The following is a 21,300-nucleotide window of genomic DNA, read 5'->3' on the forward strand; positions in this document are numbered from 1 at the left end:
GTTCGCGAACGAACATCAGTCGCCATTTTGGAAAGCCATTACACTTCCGTTTGTCGGGTGTGATTTGGTCTTCCTGGTATGGTAGAAAGGTTTTCGACCTAGGTATTAATCGCTGAAGACTAGAAGGACAAAATGATTATACTTGAAATTAACAACAGAATCATTGAAGACACTCTTCAAATGAAGTTCAGCAATGCCTTGAACGGGTAAGTTTCGTAGGTTGTACGGGTTGGGTGGGTTACCTTCGACACTTCAGTGACACTAGTTTAGAAAGAAGGAAGGTGTGTTTCGCATTCGCCAAATGTGGGTGGGTCTGCTCAGCTGTATATTCATTTGATTCAACACTTCAATTTATGTCTGAAAGAATAGAAAACTTCGGGTGGTATGTAACTGGAAACGGTTTCTGGCTCGTGAGGCGAAACTGTTTTTTTGAAAACGTACCGTAGACCACGATACGTACCGAAACATCACCAAACCGGAAGTTTAGTCAAATATCCACTGGAACTGCAAATAAGATTTCCTCGTCGTCACTTCCTCTAAACATGCTCTAACCACGGCCCCCCAATCACTTCAACGCCCGCCTGCATGCAAGTAGCAAGTAATAAACAACACAGCGTGAAAAGAAATTCATATGGTTTACAACTGGTATCATGATATTCTAACCATGCACCTGTCCCCACCCAGTCAATGCGGATCTACGAACGGGTGTCAATTTTCAAGGGTGACAGTGACACCACCAGTTATATTTTATCCCATAAATCAGAATGGGTATAGTTATTTATGAAATACTTATTTTGTTACAAATGTAAAACTCTCAAACGTTTTCACTCTTATGTAATATAGTAATCAGGTTTTTGCACATAAGAAAAAATAAGTGAAATTATATGCATAAGCAAGGCTGCAGTACAAATACTAGTGAGACCGGGGGGGGGGGGGGGGGAGGGTGCTCAAGGATTTATGATTGAAATCTTATTGCATTTCAGATCCCCATAGGTACTCTCAAAAACATTTCAAATGCCCCATTGTATATGATCAAAAACATTCAAATCTTCCCCAATATGGCCAAATATATTGGACTAAAATTTTGATATGTTTCTTTTTTCAGTATTTTTGCACTTCTGAACTCCAATCTCTTTCTTTTTCTTCCAATTAACTCCAGTCTTGTTTCCAAATATGTTGAAATACTCAGTATTCAGTGTATCAGCTCATCCTGCATATGTTTTGTGTACACTACATTGCAGGGAGTTGCATTTCCGTCAAACCATAAATTGAAATGTCATAAGTACAATAACACTGCTGCATATTCATATTGAGGCTGTGTTTACAAGCTTAAGGCACTTCAATATGATTATGAAAATTGTAAATACAAGGAAATGATGTTGATACACAAATGTCGAGAAAAATATCAAGTTTAATACAGCTACTGGTGATACATATCTTGATTAATACTCTCTATGGACAATTACCGTACATGTTCCTTACGAACATTCTATTCACAAAGCATGCTGAAATGCTAATTTATTCACCTTGTTGAACACAGTCTATATGAGATGTTTGCTTTCATTGTGAAATGTGGAAGGGAGAGCAGCTGCAATTTTTGTCGACATGTTTCGATATTTGTGTGTTTTGACAGTGTCTTGTTTTACTGCCTAAATGTCAGTATTTGGCTTGTCAATAGTTGGTATTATAGACAGTCAGCACTAGCCTAGACTGCAATTTAGTTGTTAAAATTACGATATTCAGCTGTTGTTGGTGAAGAAAGTGAATACGTGGTCTTTCAATACATGTTACAGGGAGTAGGACAAGAACCTTTGATTTATACACAGTAGAAAAGTATGGGAGATATAAACAGTTGTCAATGGCATTCATACTATTGAAGATTTTTCAAAATAAACGTCATGACATGCTATAAAATAATTCCAGAATTTATTTTATTATTATTAACATTGCAGCCATTGGATGACATAACAATATTGTTTGTTAAGTACGTACTATAAACTCTGGAATCTGAATATGTGAAAAAACCAGTCACCAAAATATTTTCAGACCCCCTACATGTACATTGTATATCCAGTGCAAACTGTTCAAATCCCCCTTTATTCCTCCAACTGCCCCCCCCCACCTTTCCCTCCAGTATTTGTAACTACAGCCTAAATAAACCTTTGTATCTCTGTGTTTTTCTTTCAGAGGAAAGCCAGATAGTATAGACATAAAAATAGCAGGTAAGTGTATTTTGTTGTCCATGTTATGAATGTTAAGGTACGCTAATAATACAGAATACAACAAGAAATAAAGCATACTTTCATGTATTGTGATCATTTTAGAAGTCATTTAACACTGTAAATGAATCATGATGATGAATCTTTGAGTATAATTTTGTTCTACATTTAGTGGTATGGGTCTGACTCAAAGAAATTGCCAAATTTCTCAAATTTGCACAGAGACTTCTGAATTGTCATGAGTCTGAAGACACTCTGGTGAGGGTCTGTTGTCAGGTATACATCAAGGTTGAAATGGTCACCCTCAATGACACTTACATCTACTTCTTATCAGGTCCATTGTGTTCATATATGACTGATCTCTCCTGTTTGCAAAAAAGTTATGTTTGCTAATCTGAGGTGCCTTTAGGTATTTATTTACTGTATTCCTCCGATTCTAAGACCCCGCCCGTTTATAAGACCCCCCAGGATTATTTTATCAATTCGTAATTAGCTGTTAGTTCGTTTATAAGACCCCCAGGGGGGTACACCCGAATTTTGACTGGAACAATAGAGCCATTGTCATGTAATGAGACCAGAATATCCACAACACCTACGCTGCTTATCAAAGTCACAAACAAGTGTCAAAGTGAAGTATCAAACCTCACACACACACGCACACTATTGTTGGGGTTTGGAACATGTCAATCGGGAACAGTTCTATAATTTCCTGGCGATAAAACTACACTTGGATTTCACTACCTAAATGAACAATATAAAAGAGTTGGATTTTTTAGTGTCTCGATCTAGTACAATATCGTCTTTTCGTTACTGTAATTTTGCTACCATCAAAATAAGCAGATTTTTCAACATCTGATTATGTACGAATCGAACATTTCGATGCAATTTGGCTACCATGAAATGAACATTTAGGATCGTCGGGTTTTCGGACTTGTCGATCAAGTACGATTCGCTCATTTCATCACGATCAAACAAACACAATTTACACTCATACAAACACAAAAAAGTTTGGGTATCAGTAGTTCTCTTTTTGGAGACTGTTGTGGCCCTTAAAAGGACAGTTTCATTTTTTTTTGGTCAGCGGCATGATTTGGTCAGTTTTAGTGAATATGTACGGTGAAAACAGTACATCGGACTGATCGCTTTAGCAGAGGTACAGCCGCATTATTTGCCAAAACACCGACGTGACATTTCTCTGCCATGCCAACTCTTGGAGAATGGATGAATGCTTTCTTCTTTGCCTTCAAGTAGTATTTTTGTTGACTGACACGTCACGATCGATGATATTCTAAAGTAACCGTGCCCGGTATGAGTGCTGCATCTCACTTCAAACTTTCAACTTTGCAACCATCTTGAACAACGGCTACAGCATTTCGATCGTGTATGTTGTCTGCATCTCGGCGAAGTTCATACGGGAAACCAAGTTCTAGCTGATTGCGACGGTAGTTAGGCATGCCGACAGCGAGAATGTTTTTAATAATTACTTTTTTTCTTGCCCATGACGACCGTGCACTGTCTTATGACTTTTCAGAAAATAAAGTCTACGATAAATCGACGCATTTTTATAGGATCTTGTAACGATGTCGGGAAATCCTTTTGTTGCCGTTATCAATAGAAAATTTGGGACGTGTGAATGACACGAGCTTTGAACTTGCTTCGCTCAACTTTTACACTTTCGTTTTCATACTACTGAGGCAAAAGACTACGGCACATGAAAAAGTTGCTCTTTAAATGGTGTGCTTATAAAGATTTTTTCAACAGTTTTCTATCAGGTAAGGTATCTTTTGTGATCATTGTGAATAGCTGCACGTTTTCTCTTACGTTCAAATTTACCATTAAAGTATAAAAAGATTTTTTCAACAGTTTCTATCACGTAAGTTTTCTTTTGTGATCATTGTGAAGCGCTGCAAGTTTTCTCTTGCGTTCAACTTTACCGTATAAGCAACCAGTGAAAATAGAAATATCATTGGCATCGTAAAAGCTTTCAAAAGACTTAAAGCGCAGTGGTCGTCGCGCTGCGCATCCTCCTGAGGGGGTCCCCCCTCTGTTGTAAACAAATCCAAGAACGTCGCACATGTTACGGGTTGACTGTAATGTTTGCGATATTGCCGCTTGTTAAAATGGCGGCTGATCTGTCACAAGCATACCAACTAACCATATGTAACACGCAATAAAAGGTCAATTAATCTAAGTTAAATATCTGCTAAATATTGAACAATAATTGCACGCTGGATTGAGATAACATTTGCTCATGATTTTCTTGAATCAGTTGAATTGGGCTCGGCTACTGTTATCGCTCGAGCCATAGAGCTAGCGAACGCATGTACGCATGTTTACACCAACAGACTATCAACGACCTAGCTGTGGAAACGCAGCTATCTGTTAGCGGGGTTGCGTGCGTCTTTATGTGGGTCAAAGGTCAACCCCGCCACGGATGTTGACCTTTGACCCACATAAAGACGCATGCAACCCCGCCAACAGATAGCTGCGTTTCCACAGCTATCAACGACCTAGCTCTGCATGGCAGGGCTGTGTGTTACCGGCGTTACACGGCCTCCCACCACAAGTGGGAGGCCGTGTAACGCCGGTAACACACAGCCCTGCCATGCAGAGCTATCAACGACCGGGCTCTAGTTTTCGACATCGCTAGCAAGGACGAGAGCTTTCATTTCAAGAAGCCCGACAGGAGTACAAAGACAAAAACCCAAACTACAGAAATCTACAGCTCGCAGAGCAATGCCCGCTGCAGCAAGAAGCATCTCTGCATCTGTTGCGTTCCGTGGTCTGTATGAACATGGAGGTAGATTACCTCCATGGTATGAACGTCCGTGTCAAACCGGGTATATGGCGCGCTACACTCGGCTGTGGAGAATCCAACTCAACTACAAAGTTTACCCCGTTTGGGGTGCAAACGAGAATTCCGAGTACAGGTATCAAGTCAAGCGAAGGACCTTTCATAGGTCTTCTTGTTATGTGGGGGTTATCTCTCTTGAAAGAGGATTCAGACCTACCCGGCAATCAGGAGGTACAAAACGAAGTTTGCCCAGCACCGGTAGGCCTGCACAAGCTAGCGGTTGGATCACTGCCATGACCGTGCACAGGACCGGGGCACAGGATCTGTCGATACGTAGATGCACGGTGTAGCCGTGCAATTTTCCTCCCAAATGCCGCGAAAACCCGCTCGTTTTGTCTATTGTTTCCTGTCATTTAATGTTTCTAACCACGTAATACTAGGAGAAGTAAGACATGGTGATCAACAGTTGGTTGTGGGCCAAGTCGTCGCGGGCCGGTACGTTATGGGACCGGATGCTCTATATCCATGTACGTCAACGCGGTGACCGTCTCCAAACAACATCTCCCGTGTCCTGCTCTGACTTGCCGATCATGGTCTTGAGTGTATTTTTGTGTTAGGCATTGTGCTTGTTGCTGGTCTACATATATAGGCAATGTTTATCATTTTAGTTATGTATTTTCACTGTACTGTACCATAGCATTGTGTATAACCAGCGTGATCGCGCGCGATCAAACCTTTTTGTTCGCTGTGTCTGCATGCAGTAAACTCAGCGACATAATGTGCCGAGTGTAGTGTCCCAATGTTCGTAGCTCTACACGAGTTTATAGATAGAAATACACCACTGAAGTTCGTTTCCGATCTTAATATTTTACTATTGCATGATGTTGAGTCTTACAATGGCCTTAACAAAGTGGGGGACTGCTCCCATCTCACTCCTATTGAAGTTGAGAAGACTTATGTTTACAAAAATTTATGTTTATCAACAAAAAAATCACGCACCGCGCAGCGCGACGACCACTGCGCTTTAATGACGACGATATCGACTTCGACTGGTTTGACTTAGATGAAGAGGGCAATTATTGTGTTGACAAACGAAACGCATATCCAAAGTTTCTTCCGCGCATGAACTGAAAATTCTTTGAATTTCTTCCGTTTATGTTTCATTAATTTTGTAGTTTTTCTCATATAACGAAGGTATTTATTGTTTGAACGGCATTTGTTTGTGTCCTTCCCTGAACTAGTCCCAGCAATGAGTAGAACGATAGTGTAACAGATTTTCAAGATTATGCACGCTTTCGAAGTCTTGCGAGGGAAAAATACCCAACTTCATAAGCTTAAACGGCCTATACACTTACAGTTAGAACAAAAACGTTGTCTGTAGCGCGAATCAAAAAATCATTGGCATAAAAATTTACATAACATTGCATAAATTAGCATAAATTAACTTTGACGTTCGATTTCGCGGTGACATCCGTTTATTACACCCTCCATATCTTTTTCGTCATCTTTGGTTCTGAAAAGGGGGTCTTAGAATCGGAGGAATACGGTAGACATTTCTACAAATTTTTCATGATGTTTGTTACTGTGCAGTCTGTTTTGAACGATAAAGATGATATAGAGTTTCATTTTAATGTGAAGTAGAATTCATAATCAGGTATATCAGTTAGATAGGCTTCATCATTACTAACTACATGTACATACATGTATCTTTTATATTCCATTTTGACAATCCCTGCAACACAAAATGATATACTGCCCTCTCACTTGATACATTGATGTACTGGGATATAGAAGTCACAGAATCACTACCAGACACTGTTAGACCAGGCATGTTGGATGTGGCTTGCTGTAGCACATGTCACTGATATATTTGGCCACCCACCTTGTGATATTGTTTACATTAAATATTTTGCCATAAATGACATTGTTTCTCATAAATGACATTGTATCTCACAGCCCTGGCAAGTATTTTATATTCAGAATATGTAAATCTTAATACCCTGTAAATCTTTCATTCTGATACGTGTAGGTACCTGGCTGGTTTAGTTAGAGTAAAAGGAACTTGTGCAATGTGGAACAAACTCTGCTTACAAGTACCGGGGGTACATGTCCACTCTGTTTCAAATGGAAGATTTATTGACATTTCTATGTTAAGCTCAATATGAAAGATCAAACTTTCATATGTCATGTAGCTTGTCACGACACATTTTTAGCTCCCATAGCCATATGTATATATGGCAATGGAAGCTATTCTTATAGGCTAGGGAAATGTCTGTATGTATGTATGTCTGTATGTCTGTATGTCTGTGTGTCTGTATGTCTGTATGTCTGTATGTCTGTATGTCTGTCCGTCAACATCAAAAACTCCAAAACCGCTGTACATTTCATCTTGATATTTGGTGTGTACATGGATGATGGGCTGTAGATGAGATTTTGTTCAAATGAAGTTGTCATTGCCAAAAATATGCAAATTAAGTGAAAAAATGTAAAAACAGTCAAAATTGAAAAAACTCAATAACCACTGAGCAGATTACATGAAAATTAGCATGTAAGTACTTTTGGCTGACATTAAATGATTGTGCACATCTTGGGTCAATATCTTGGACTTGCTATTTTTCATGAATTTTTTTGTAATTTTCTTCCATTTTGGTCAAAAAATCTCCTGCTCTGAAACCACAAGTCCGATTGATTTGAAACTTGGTATGGAAGTGCATAGGAGTGACCTTTCCCAAATTTGGGCAAATCGTGGTGAAATTTGCATATTTTTAGTTTACACGTCCATAGACTCCCATGTATAAGGCGGATCTCCATAGACTCCCATGTATAAGGCCACGAAAAATAAAAATTTAGTTTCTCATCGTATTCATATTGCAAAAAGGATGCAGTGACACAATTTTTAGTCCCCACGGATGAAGTCCAGTGAGCTTATAGATTGGGTCATGTCCGTCTGTTCGTCCATCCATGAGTCCATCCGTTCACGCAGATATCTCGGATATTTTGACAAAATGTCATGTGACCTTGATGACCTTTGATCTCAAATATACATATTTGTCCATAACTCAGTAACCACAAGTGCTACCACCCTTCATATATGGTATAATGGGACAGCTTATGACGCCACATATTGTACCTCATTAATTATGCACATATCTAATTTTGAGCGAGCCAATAGAGCTAGAGGTCTGATTTTTGGTATATAGGGATAACTTAGCAAAACAATTTTTTTGACGAAATGTCACGTGACCTCGGTGACCTTTGACCTCAAATATACATATTTGTCCATAACTCAGTAACCAAAAGTGCTACAGCCTTCATGTATGGTATGATGGGACACCTTATGACGCCACATATTGTACCTCATTAATTATGCGCATATCTAATTTTGAGCGAGCCAATAGAGCTAGAGGTCTGATTTTTGGTATATAGGGATAACTTAGCAAACATTTTTTTGACAAATGTCACGTGACCTCGGTGACCTTTGACCTCAAATATACATATTTGTCCATAACTCAGTAACCACAAGTGCTACAGCCTTCATGTATGGTATGATGGGACACCTTATGACGCCACATATTGTACCTCATTAATTATGCACATATCTAATTTTGAGCGAGCCAATAGAGCTAGAGGTCTGATTTTTGGTATATAGGGATAACTTAGCAATACAATTTTTTTGACAAAATGTCATGTGACCTCGGTGACCTTTGACCTCAAATATACATATTTGTCCATAACTCAGTAACCACAAGTGCTACAGCCTTCATGTATTGTATGATGGGACACCTTATGACGCCACATATTGTACCTCATTAATTATGCGCATATCTAATTTTGAGCGAGCCAATAGAGCTAGAGGTCTGATTTTTGGTATATAGGGATAACTTAGCAATACAATTTTTTTGACAAAATGTCACATGACCTCGGTGACCTTTGACCTCAAATATACATATTTGTCCATAACTCAGTAACCACAAGTGCTACAGCCTTCATGTATGGTATGATGGGACACCTTATGACGCCACATATTGTAGCTCATTATTATGCACATATCTAAGTTTTGAGCGAGCCAATAGAGCTAGAGGTCTGATTTTTGGTATATAGGGATAACTTAGCAATACAATTTTTTTGACAAAATGTCATGTGACCTCGGTGTCCTTTTACCTCAAATATACATATTTTTCCATAACTCGGTAACCACAAGTGCTACACCCTTCATGTTTGGTGTGATTGGACACCTTATGAGGCCACATACTGTACCTCAATAATTATGCGCATATCTCATTCTGAGCGAGCCAATAGAGCTGGATGTCTGATTTTTGGTATATAGGGATAACTATAGGAGAGAAATTTTTTGACCAAATGTCATGTGACCTCGATGACCTTTTACCTAAAATATATGTTTATGTCAATAAATAAGTAACCACAAGTGCTATGTCCTTTGTATTTAGTAGGATGGAGACCTTATGACAACACACGCTTTACCTCATTAATTATGTACACATCTAATTCTGGGCAAGCGAATAGAGCTAGAGATCGGATTTTTTGGCATATAGGGATTAATTAGCAATATATTTTTTTTTTTCAAAATGTCATGTGACCTCGATGACTTTTGACCTTGATTATACATATATATGCATATTTCAGTAACCACAAGTTCTATACCCTCCAATTTTGATAGGATATTAGACCTTAAGATGTCACATTTGTACCTCATTTATAATGCGCATATGTATTTCTTGGCTGGCCAATACTGCTAGAGGTCTGATCTTTTTTCCCGATTTAGAACCATAACTTAGACATGCCTCATGTGTTTCAAATTGGGAACAACGACATAGACCTATGTGCCCATAGATCTCAACATATACACTTCAGTGATACTTCTTAATGACCACATTTTCCTGCCCCATCAAGACTAATACTCCTATTACAAGTGGGGACTATGTCATTGTAAATGACTTGTTGAGTTAATGGTTGTATCACAGTATTCGATATATCTAATTCTGTATTTTTTCCATTTTATATTCTGAATAATTACATTAAACATATTTCACTGTCTCCAGTACATTTCATTTAAGTATTTTCACTTCATGCACTTTATCCCTTTCACACATGTTCAAATATCTGACCAGTGAACAAACACTAAATAGTCCAGGATGGGAGCTACAGTGTCATTGACGCTATTTTTCTCTCTGTGGCTATTCAAAAAAGAGGGCAGTTCTTGCTGTGAATTTTATTCCTCATATTGGAAGAGATAATGCTTCACAGTCTGTAACAGTTCCTATAAATTTACAGCCTTTCATGTTCTTTGTTTTGTGTCATCAGACTTTGATGGAGTATTGTACCATATTTCCAATCCCGATGGTGACAAGACGAAGGTGATGATCAGCATCTCACTGAAATTCTACAATGACTTGCGCAAACATGGTGCTGATGCGGTAAGAAGGAGTTCCATATGAAGTTCTGTAAGACAGTAAAATGCTTTAGTAAAAAACACAGAATACTTCAACATGGTAGTACTTAACTGTGGATGAGATTAGTCATTTCTACAGAGCGTACATAAATTGTTGTCACCCTTGCATGCAGTCTCTGCATTTTGATGAAAGTTACAACTGCAGGAAATGTGCGGCTGGTAGATAGAAATCGTTTGTGTGTGCATAGAGGATGAGATATTCAATATTTTGCCTCTGTTCATTGATAGGACATGTAATTGGTGTGATTAGATTGACTTTGATAACATTTTGGCATCCTCCTGTAAAGCTGTTTCTCAGATTTCTGAAACATTCCACAGGGAAGTGAAAGACAGCAAATTTCTCTTTGAATGGCTGTCACTGATAGCAGAATATTGTTACAGTTTACAGGTATTCAATGTACTCTGTATAGTGCCCAAATCAAATTCTTAGGACCGTTGCTAATGTTATTTCGATTCTGTTAGAGTAGCTTGAAACAAGTGTATCCTATCCAAATTAATACAGACTCTAATGTTAATGAAGAATCTAAATAACTCTGTGACTATAGTGATACACACACTGAACCAACAAGAAGGAAGGCTGTTTTGTCGGATGAGGGATATGAAACAAAGCACATATTAATCACAAAGTGTCTTTTTGCTCAATTAAAATAGCATTGATAAGGATTTTTAAAAAAGGTTGAACATAGGTGCAATGTGGCCTGGTTTACAGTCAGAAAGAATGCTCTATCCTTGATGATTAGCTGACTGCTAACTGGTTATCATGTGCCAACATGTTCTTTTGGAATTTACTTGATATGTGTCAATGCATAAAATTAACAAGCAAAGGAAAAAACATATTTTTGATGTATTGGGCATGACTGAGAGAGGGCAGTAAATTACGAAATTTATTTATCTGTACAGTACTAGTGATTCCCATACTCTCATGTTTTTATGTCCATACTCAGTACTGTTCTGTTTTCTAACTATGAAATAGCCTCCTATTTCTTGCACAATTGATTGCATATTTTTTCAAGGGCTAAACTATGAGTGTAATCCATCTAATTTATAGATGTGTTATGTTCTGGATTGCTGGTACTTGACAAGAAACTACGTCGCAGTTAATGAAATAAATTGCAATTCGACAAGTAAAGATATAAAATGTATAGGTCACTGTTGGTTATGAATCCATACATCTATATGTATAGAAAATGCTTGATATAGTGCTAGATATAGTGCTAGATATAGTTGTTACATTAATGTAATAATAAGTAGGGGGAAACATTATGGAGGAAAATCTACAAAAAATATTACTGTACATGAAATTATGCAAAATCATCTATCTGGTATTTGTCCCTATTTTCCTACATGCATGTTCCTCTGTCTAATGATAGACATGTCTTATCTGTGCATGTCTGTGTATATATGCAAGGGTTTGCAAGTATGAACATACACTAAAAGAATTCTACAGCTATAATTACATGTATTGTCAAAGGACTTGACACTTAGCAACTAGTATTATGCATTGTATGTCTTCAATGCTACCTAAGTGTGTAGTACATGCAGCTTCTATGCCATTGAAACCATTTTAGGTAATTGAATGTCCCTTTTTATTTTCTGTCATTTCCTCTCGACAAAGACAAGGGCAAATCTCAACATTTCAGTTACATACTCTTGCCACGTTTCAAATCATCTTTAAATTTTCCATCGTAAGAATAAGATTTAACTGTTTAGTTTGGGAACTTCCCAGGACAACAGAAAAAGAACCTTGCCACAATGTTTGTGACAGACAAGGGTACCTATCATTACTGCAATGTCATCCCAAAGACACTCACCACCTGGGGACATTTCCCACCTACCAGGTAGGACTAGGGATGGAGTGATGGTTAGTGTCTGTGTCATGTGGGGAAATGCCCTGGGATTGTCTGTCCCAGAACACCTGTACCCAATCTGAATAATTATGCCATCGCTCTTCTTCCATTTGGTTTGAAAATCCCTCCATGATTTGTACACACTCTTTGAAAACAATCTTCCTCTACCAACAGAAGATTTGAACAACCTATGTAGCAAACCTTTAAAATCCAGAAGCCATTTTAATTATGATTAAGTAAACATTATAAACTTCTGCTTTGCAATCGAAGTATTTTTCGTGTTTTTTCTTCCTTTTTCACAGCTACTCAAACGAGAATATGGTGACTTTCTATGCACCCCAGAACCAGATTATGATGTAAGCGTGTTGCTTGATCTAGAAAACCTCCCAGCAAACAGAGAGGAAGTTATCAAAAAAGTTGGTCTTCTCAAGCGCAATTGTTTTGCATCCGTCTTTGAGAAATACTTTGAATTCCAAGAGAAGGAAGAGACTGGTGTGGAGAAGGCAGTAGTGCATTACAGAGATGATGAAACTATGTGAGTTCATGCTGTATTTTTAATGAGTATTCTGAAGTCGTCTGCACTTTCTTGTAACTTTCATATTCCTGAGAACCATGCTGTGAAAAGTCCAGCATCACACAGTCACAGGAAATGTGCTACCGTTATTTAGTAATCTAGGATGTAGGGAATACCCTTGTCTTGTCGAGTTCAATTCAGTCCAAGTATTTGCAAGTTTACAGTGCTGGCTGAATCCTGTTACAATTTGGTAATAGAGAATGAATACAGGATTCATCAGACTAGGTCATTAGGCCACAGGGTTTACATTAACCCTTTCCAAGCAAATTTTTGTTCAACCATATTGTTTACCATAGCAAAGTTTGGAGTTGAAATGATGAATGCAGTCACTGTAAGTTGATGTTGGTATTTACCATTTGTCATGGTGTGTTGTATCCATGTAGGTATGTGCAAGCCCAGCCAGACCGTGTAACAGTGGTGTTCAGCACAGTCTTCAAAGATGATGATGATGTTATCATTGGAAAAGTTTTCATGCAGGTAAGATTTGACTTGAGCCCTGCTGATGTAATTGTCACACTCAGGCCATTACTCAAAGCACTGCTAATGTTGCAAAGTTGTAGCAAATTTCATATCTACATGGCAAGTCCACCTTCCTTCTGCTGTGTGGTGTTTTGCTCTGTTTTTTCAACATGTGCATTGTAAAGTGGCTGAACAGGACTATTTACCACATCTGTTACACTCTGAATAAGTGATTTGCAAATACTATTAGAGAGAAGAAAATCAGATTAATACTCTCCAGTCAGCTGTGTCTCAGATTATGTGATGAAAAGTAGCCTCAAGAGTGTACGTGCAGAGCTCTTTTAATGAACTTTGTGTTACTTTCATATTATATTACCATGATTGAATATTATGTTCACAAGTGCAAAATAAACTATCATGTACTCAGGACTACAGTGACATGAACTTCCAATACAGGTGGATAGACCACTGCAAACGTGAACTGAGTCACCCAATCATCTGATTTATTACATGCCTTGATGTGAGTGCAAATCAGTGCATTGACATATGGGGAGTTAGCGGACCGGTGAACGATTTACTAACTGGTTTTCATGGCTACCTGGTCTAGTGAAACCCTTTGACGTTTTTCGACGTCAAAGTAGGTGCTTAACACTAGATGTAAAATATCCATATGTGCACTGCTATTTTGACTTTCGTTAAATCTGTTTGATGCTGGAAGATCATGGTAAAACTGTTTGAAAGTGCCCTGCATGTAACTAAATGTCATATAGCATTAGCTGTGAAGAGGCATGCAATAAAAATATTATTGCCTGAATACATTTAGGCAATAATATATAATACAACAAACTACTGTGATGTAATATATTGTCTGATTCCTATAAAAGCTATACAACTGTAGGTAGATGACATGAACCTGAAGTCTCTTTTGTGTATGTGCCATAGGAATTCAAAGAAGGTCGACGTGCAAGTCAAACAGCTCCACAAGTTCTTTTCAGTCACAAAGAGCCACCACTTGAACTGCAGGGCACTGATGCTGCAACAGGAGATAACATTGGATATATTACTTTTGGTGAGTTCTTATATTTGATCATTAAGTTCCAGTCTCAACCTCATAATAGTTTATTTCAACATCCCAGTGCAACACAGTGCAGAGTTCCTGCCTCGTGAAGGCCATGGTTGACCTCCTGCGAATACTGAGCCTGTGCGTTATCCCCCAGGGGACTGCAGCCAGACCAATAAAGAAAGCATGCTCTTCCCATGCTGATAGTTTAGGTAATTGTATTGCCAGGAATATAAGAACATCCACAGCAGCTTTCCTAAGAAAATTGGAACTTTGGTGTATGTACTAATATTGTGCTTAGAATACGTACCTACTACTGTTACTGTTAGAATGTTCTATAAATTTTAAAGGTAGTGAAAAGTGAAAATTTATGTAAATTCCTCCTAAATATTTGTGGTATTTTTACATGTTCTTCAACAAGAAGCACACTGCCATTAATGACTGTATTCTTAGTTGTTAAAGTTGGTCGGCCACTGCAACTTCACCTTACTACCGGTACATGTACATTTATGGTATGGCAACAGAGACATGTCAGCCATGTTTACGAATACCCCTGTTCATATATGGCTACCCAAGTGAATTTCAGTGAATGGCTACTATAGATATGGCGATTACAGTTCTATAATACACATGTATAAATCTTTCCAAGGCTGAAGCATGCAATGGTTTGAGGCAGTGAAAATATTGTCATAATGTTGTTTAGATGAGATTCAAATGCAAGAACTGATATTCTGATCAATTGCGTTAATTCATATACTCATTCCAGTTATACATACAGGCGGGAATGAAATCTTTCAAGTTTAAATGTCACTAAGGCTTGCTGTTTCATGCTTCTTTGCCTGTCTTTACAGTACTTGAACCAAGACACACCAATAGAAAAGCCAGAGACAACACCATTAATCTCATCCACATCTTCAGAGATTATCTTCACTATCATATTAAATGTTCTAAGGTAAGTCTGCTGAGAAACCCAGCAATTTGAGTCCATTAGGAAACCGTATCCAACGAAAGTTTGTAAATCTCCTTTCACTAATATTGTCCTTGTATATGACCAACTCACAGTGAAAAGTACTATCTCACGCGAAATAAGCGTAAATGAACGAGAAGAAATTCCGTACTACTGATGTGACTTTCTACAATCCTTCACACTTCTTTGTATTCTGTATATATACGGAGCTTGATCAACTACCATGAAAACAGTAGAAAGCTAAATTTTTTTCAGGAGAAAGAAACCACCACCCAGCACAGAGTATCAGGACAGACACAGTACCACTTGTGCTACATTAGAATTGTTTAATGCGTAGGATCAACATGGTGTAAACTTGTATGGTTCTGTTTGCATCTAATTTCAGGCATACATTCATAGCCGAATGCGTGCAAGGACATCAGAATTTCTGAAAGTCCTGAACAGGGCAAGACCAGAGGCAGAAGTCAAAGAGAAGAAAACAATAACGTAAGTTTACAAGTTTGTGTCTTTTGTTGGCGGAGGTTTCAGAGAATTTCTGATTTCTCATATCTTCAGTCCCATGATGGATAATTCAAAGTCACCCAAAGGCAAGCCTCTTGAGGAGGGATGGTACAGTAGAAAATGTTGGAGAGTGTGTGAGAGCAACAGCCATACCATACATGTAGACAGAGGCAGAGAGATAGGAAAGATTGTTATTTCCTCCTTGGCAGATATTGAGTCAACTGAATTTCCTCCTTGGTAGATATTGAGTCAACTGAAAATTTGTAAGACACATATCTGTATTGCATTCTATCTGATCTGTAAAATGGTGATCACGCAATACTGTAGAGTAATTATTTAGGAGGTAGCTGTAAGAAGTATTTTAAGACGCAGATTCACAGAATGGTAGGCATATTGGGAACTCATTTCTGACTGCTGCCAGTCATTCATCATACACCTGTTGCGAAAAAAGGATTTTTACACATTTGGTCATTACTGATGTAAAAGCTTACAGCGAACGTCAAAATGAACCGAGATCAACTTTGATAAGCCCCTATCAATTTCCCTCGTAATCTTCCAATATCCCTTGGAAAACACCGAGGTACTTTGGTTAGTGTTGCCGATAAACAGGCCAATAAACATACAAGGCGCCTGCTGTGTTACTGCCATTCGATCTCCCTTCTATTTCTGGCTCCCTTTCCGGAAGAAACCATTTTGAAGCCCAAAGTGGTTGACAAGAAATGAAATAAAGCGTGCGATTTTAAGACCTTTATTGTAATAATAATTTCAAACTCGATTTTTCACAGAACTTGTTTTGCATTGTTACGTGCGTCGATCCTGTTATCGTGAAGTATTTCCCGTATGCAGTCATGTCACATGACATACTTTATCCAAATTGAATAGTAAATTCCATGAGCTTGTAAACAACTGTCAGTGTGAGAGCCCGATAAAATTAGAAACATTCACATGGATAAAATTAGAAACATTCACATGGAACGACTGAAATACAGCCAGTTAGTATATCTAGTGAAAGACAATGTTGTTGTACTGAGTGAGGCCCTGATTTGACTCTCGGCGGCTGGTGAACTTCTACTCGTGGAAATGCCCAGTTCTACGGTATTTCATTATGACATCGTTCACAGTGCTGAGCGATGCATTTCTGTGTCAATACTGGTTTGGGAAACGCCTGTCAACCATTTTCTATGATGCTCTTTCTTGCCTAAAATTCCATTGCAAGGCAAATCGATGTCGACAGAAAAAAAATATGCTCACGATTTTATGAACTGGCATACCTTGATTACATCAGGGTCTCTCTATAGGCCCTAATGCAGTGCACATACTGATTGACAACCATAGATAAGACAGCAAAACTCAGCCGAAATTTCCAAGATTAACTGACACAGTTTTATATCGCTTTTTAAATCAAACTGATTACACAATCTCTGGATACAGAAATGGTATTTTAATGAAATTTCAGCATCAAAAAATCCTAAACTGAACTTGACATGAGACGTCATGTGCCGATCAACAGCATAGTGCACGTGTGAACTGGCATTTATTGACTCATGGACTGTAGAGTGTAGAGAAACTGTCTATGATTGACTGCACGGAAAAGCAGTCTGCATCTTGTGAAAACAACAACATAGCAGTGAAAATTGTAATAGTCACCAGTAAAACTCTTCACAGATGAAAGGATAATTGCTTCAAACTAATAAACTTCATGTTCAGAGGATGAAAACTAACATCCGCTGTGGTCCGTGAATGAAAATAAACAATGGCGGACGTAACTGTGTAATGAACTATACTATTAAGGTGACGGGTGGGCAGGGTCAAAAGATCAAGAAAGTACTGGGAAAACGTGTCATTTTCCCAACAATACTGTCTCGGGATCTCCAGCGTCCCATTGTTTTGTAATATATAACAAGTATGCCATGAGCTTTGTTGAATACACTGATATCAAACAGCCATAGCTGTAAACTGGCGCAAAATGGTTTGATCCATGCAGAGCTTGCATAGGGAGATCGAATGGAGATAGCACAGCAGGCGCAGTGTATGTTTACTGACCAAAGTACCTCGGTGTTTTGAAAGGGGTATTGGAAGATTGCCAGGAAATTGATAGGGCTTATCAAAGTTGATCTCCGGTTCATTTTGACGTTCGCTGTAATATGGTTTGTTATCAGTGTTCTCAAAGTCCATCATACCTGTGGTGTGCAACACAATGTGATAAAAACCATACTAGAAGTGGTTGTAAAACTCAAGAATTTGCGTATAATGTCATTTCCTCTTTGCTAACTTTCTTGAAATTTTCATTTTTTTTCCAGGGGAAGAACATTTGTGCGAAACTGAAATGATGCATTGCCACACTGAAGAATCATGCATACATGAATTATTGGGAGGATATATTGTAATACATTTTTTTGGAATATTTAGTGCAAAAAAATAAAAGGGATGAATTTACCCAATGAAGCCAATTCAGAGTTCTAATGATGTTTCAATACTACTTTGTAGGCATGCTAAATATGAAGGAAATTAAGTAATATAATTGGTAAAAATTTCCATGAGTAATGTCCCATGGGTTTTGGATTTCAACAAATGACAATGAAACAGCTTGTCAGCATGCGGTACTTAATGTGGGTAAAACCTGTCAAGAATCATTTTACACTTTGTATTTTGGAATCCACAAGCTCTGTACATTGACTTCCTAATTATATAAGGGACAATTTTTCTTTGGGGTCATGGTCCTAATTAATTCCTGTCAGGTTCTCATAATTATCACAAATTCCAGTTAATTTAGATTTATGCAATGAATGATGACATGAATGTAATTGATCAATGTGGCATACAAAGAGCCATAGAGAGAACTGAGGGAATGAAAGTTCCTGCAACATTATCAAGATTCAGCAGGAGTGTTTGTCTGTACATCTAGTGATCCACAAAGAAATAGTGGTCACAATATTCAATGCTAAATTTTACACTCTGAATAATAGTTGAGATGCACATGTTGTATGCCGTTACATTGAATAGATTGTTGTCCTTGCCATCAAGTTGTTAATTTTGACAGGCCTTACACACCATGCCATGTAATTCTGGCAAGTATTTACACAGCTTACAGCTCTGGGGTTTTTAATCCTTTCACATCCAACCTTAAATGTCCATTAGCTGTAACTTATGATGATTTCTTTTCACTATTTATGTTTCTAATGTCAGCTGTGGCAGTTTCTTTTTCTACTCCCCAAAGTGTGTTGAGATATGCAGTATTCAACATGTCAACTCAGCCTGTACATGTGTAATCAGATTGTATTGGTATTATGAGCAAGTTCAGTCTAGTCAGGACCAGAATTCAAATGTAAACCAAATGTAAACAACACTGCATTTTACATTTAGAGAAGCTGTGTTGACAAGTTAAATAGTTCATGTTTCAACATTTTGGGAAGTAGAACAAGAATTTGCCATTGACATATAAAACAAAAAAGAAAAAAAAATCATCGAAAGTTACGGCAACTGGCCCTTTAAGTTTCACCAAATTTCACTTATGACGTATTTGATTTTACCATATATTTTATTGTTAATTTGGAGTTGTAATTGGTTCATTTGGATGTATTCAGATATGCGAACACTTTGGTGAACTTAACATGTTATTCCATTGCAAGATTTAACAAGATACCAGACCAGACTGTTAGACTTTCCTTTTTTATACTACAGTTGAAAATTAGCCCATAACTGAACTGTAATTTTTTATGGTCATTAGATATTAGGTTATCTTTAAATCAAAGTTACTATGAAAATCTTAATCATAGAAAGGTAAAAACGCATAAAGCGATGTTTTTTTTTCTCTGCAGTGATATTTGTCCCTCCTCTTCTTTCTCATTCTTATGTATAGCCATTGTGTTGTACATGCTGGCAAATTCTGTCAAATCTCAGTGACTTTTAGCTGCAGTTTATTCAATTCAGAGCATATTCGAGACTTGTAGTGGCCACTCTGCCTGCATAGTATACATGCAAGTGAAAGGTACAGGTATGGTGTCAAAATCTTCTATACTCAAGTAATGCCATCAGTGTAGATGATGTAGAGGTCAGTTCCCAATCTTTAAACATATTAGTCTCTTCTATGCATGATTAGACACTTATATTAACATTTCATTTACCCAATCTTCCTGTCTTCTTCGAATGCCTATTGTTTCCTTTGGGGAGAGAAATGTGGAGAGAAATGTCTTGAAACACGGACATGCCTACAGTGTGCACAGTGCTGTGAGGCATAGATGTAGATACCCAGTCCTTCAAATGGTGCTTTTTAATCAAAATCTAATTCAACTTCTGTGCCAGTTGCAATCCTGTTAATTTAGTAACAGCGTCTTCTGTTGCCATTACATGTACAATTTACACATACATGGTCATTGTATGGCGTAGCTTGTTTTTTGTTTGCTACATTTGTGTGCAGTAAGAGGGACAAGGAAGCTAAATTTTGAATGTTGGTGAAAGCAGAGTAGCATTCTCCGAGTTTTACTTCTATTCCATGGAAATTTAATCTGAAAGCAGACAGACCTTAAATCAGTCTTCATATCAGATTTCGTAACTGTACAAACGAACATTTTTTGAAACATTTGTTGCATATTTTTGAAAGGACGCTCTGAACTCCCATGTGAAGCTTGTGCTGCTTCATATCGTATATTTGTGGATTGCCGAAAAAAAAAATCTACTAATGGTTTTATACAGACAATTCTTAAACCAGTAATTTGACAATGAAGAAAACTTGAAATTTTCAGATACAGTATCTCAGTAGTTTCTGTAACATGTTCTTAGTTATATTTTGCCCTGTTTTGTCACCATTTTGGATATGTTTTGTCTGTAATTATAATTTTTGCCCATATGACTTCTGTTTCCTCCGCCAGATGTCTGGCAAGATTTAAGTGATAATGCTCATTTCTTTCAATACAACTTTTTCATATACTTCAGGAAGTAAAATCTGAATAAAATACTACATAAACAACATTTGAGAAGCTGTCTTTTGTCATCTGTTTTGTATGCCAAGTATAAGTGAAAAGTAAGCAAGTTTTGTACATAGAAGGCCTAATACATCTCTATTTTTGTCAGTATCCATCTTTAAGTATATGACAGTATGTATGTATGTATGTATGTACATGTATGTAGGAAATGTATTATCAGTGAAAACTGCGTTTCTCTAAAGATTTGTCTAGTCTCCAAAGTAAAAGCCATATTGATAGTGATGAGGTTGATGAAAATGATTCTTAAAGCAACGTATGGACTTTGTAAATGGAAGTTGGTGTGATATGGATTTCCACTTATGTTTGATGAATATGATACATTGCACTAAGAAGTGGAGCTGCTATGAAAAAGAATTCACCAAAAGATTATGTCCTCATAGTATTGCTGTTTTATCAAAGAAAAAGGTTGCCATAATTTTTTCAGAGT

General features: G+C 37.7%; 1 protein-coding gene across 1 annotated transcript; it reads left to right on the forward strand.

Annotated features, from left to right (window-relative positions):
* The first annotated feature begins 7 nt into the window (after nucleotides 1-7).
* On the forward strand, nucleotides 8-20,859 carry LOC139139987 (actin-related protein 2/3 complex subunit 2-like). The gene is made up of 9 exons (XM_070708969.1): nucleotides 8-206; nucleotides 2,188-2,222; nucleotides 10,336-10,448; nucleotides 12,633-12,865; nucleotides 13,288-13,381; nucleotides 14,306-14,432; nucleotides 15,275-15,375; nucleotides 15,776-15,876; nucleotides 18,192-20,859. Exons 1-9 carry the CDS (start codon nucleotides 133-135, stop codon nucleotides 18,214-18,216), a joined length of 903 nt encoding a protein of 300 aa, XP_070565070.1. The 5' UTR covers nucleotides 8-132; the 3' UTR covers nucleotides 18,217-20,859.
* The last annotated feature ends 441 nt before the right edge of the window (nucleotides 20,860-21,300 follow it).

This window comes from Ptychodera flava, chromosome 9 (genome assembly GCF_041260155.1).
Source record: "Ptychodera flava strain L36383 chromosome 9, AS_Pfla_20210202, whole genome shotgun sequence".
NCBI lineage: Eukaryota > Metazoa > Hemichordata > Enteropneusta > Ptychoderidae > Ptychodera > Ptychodera flava.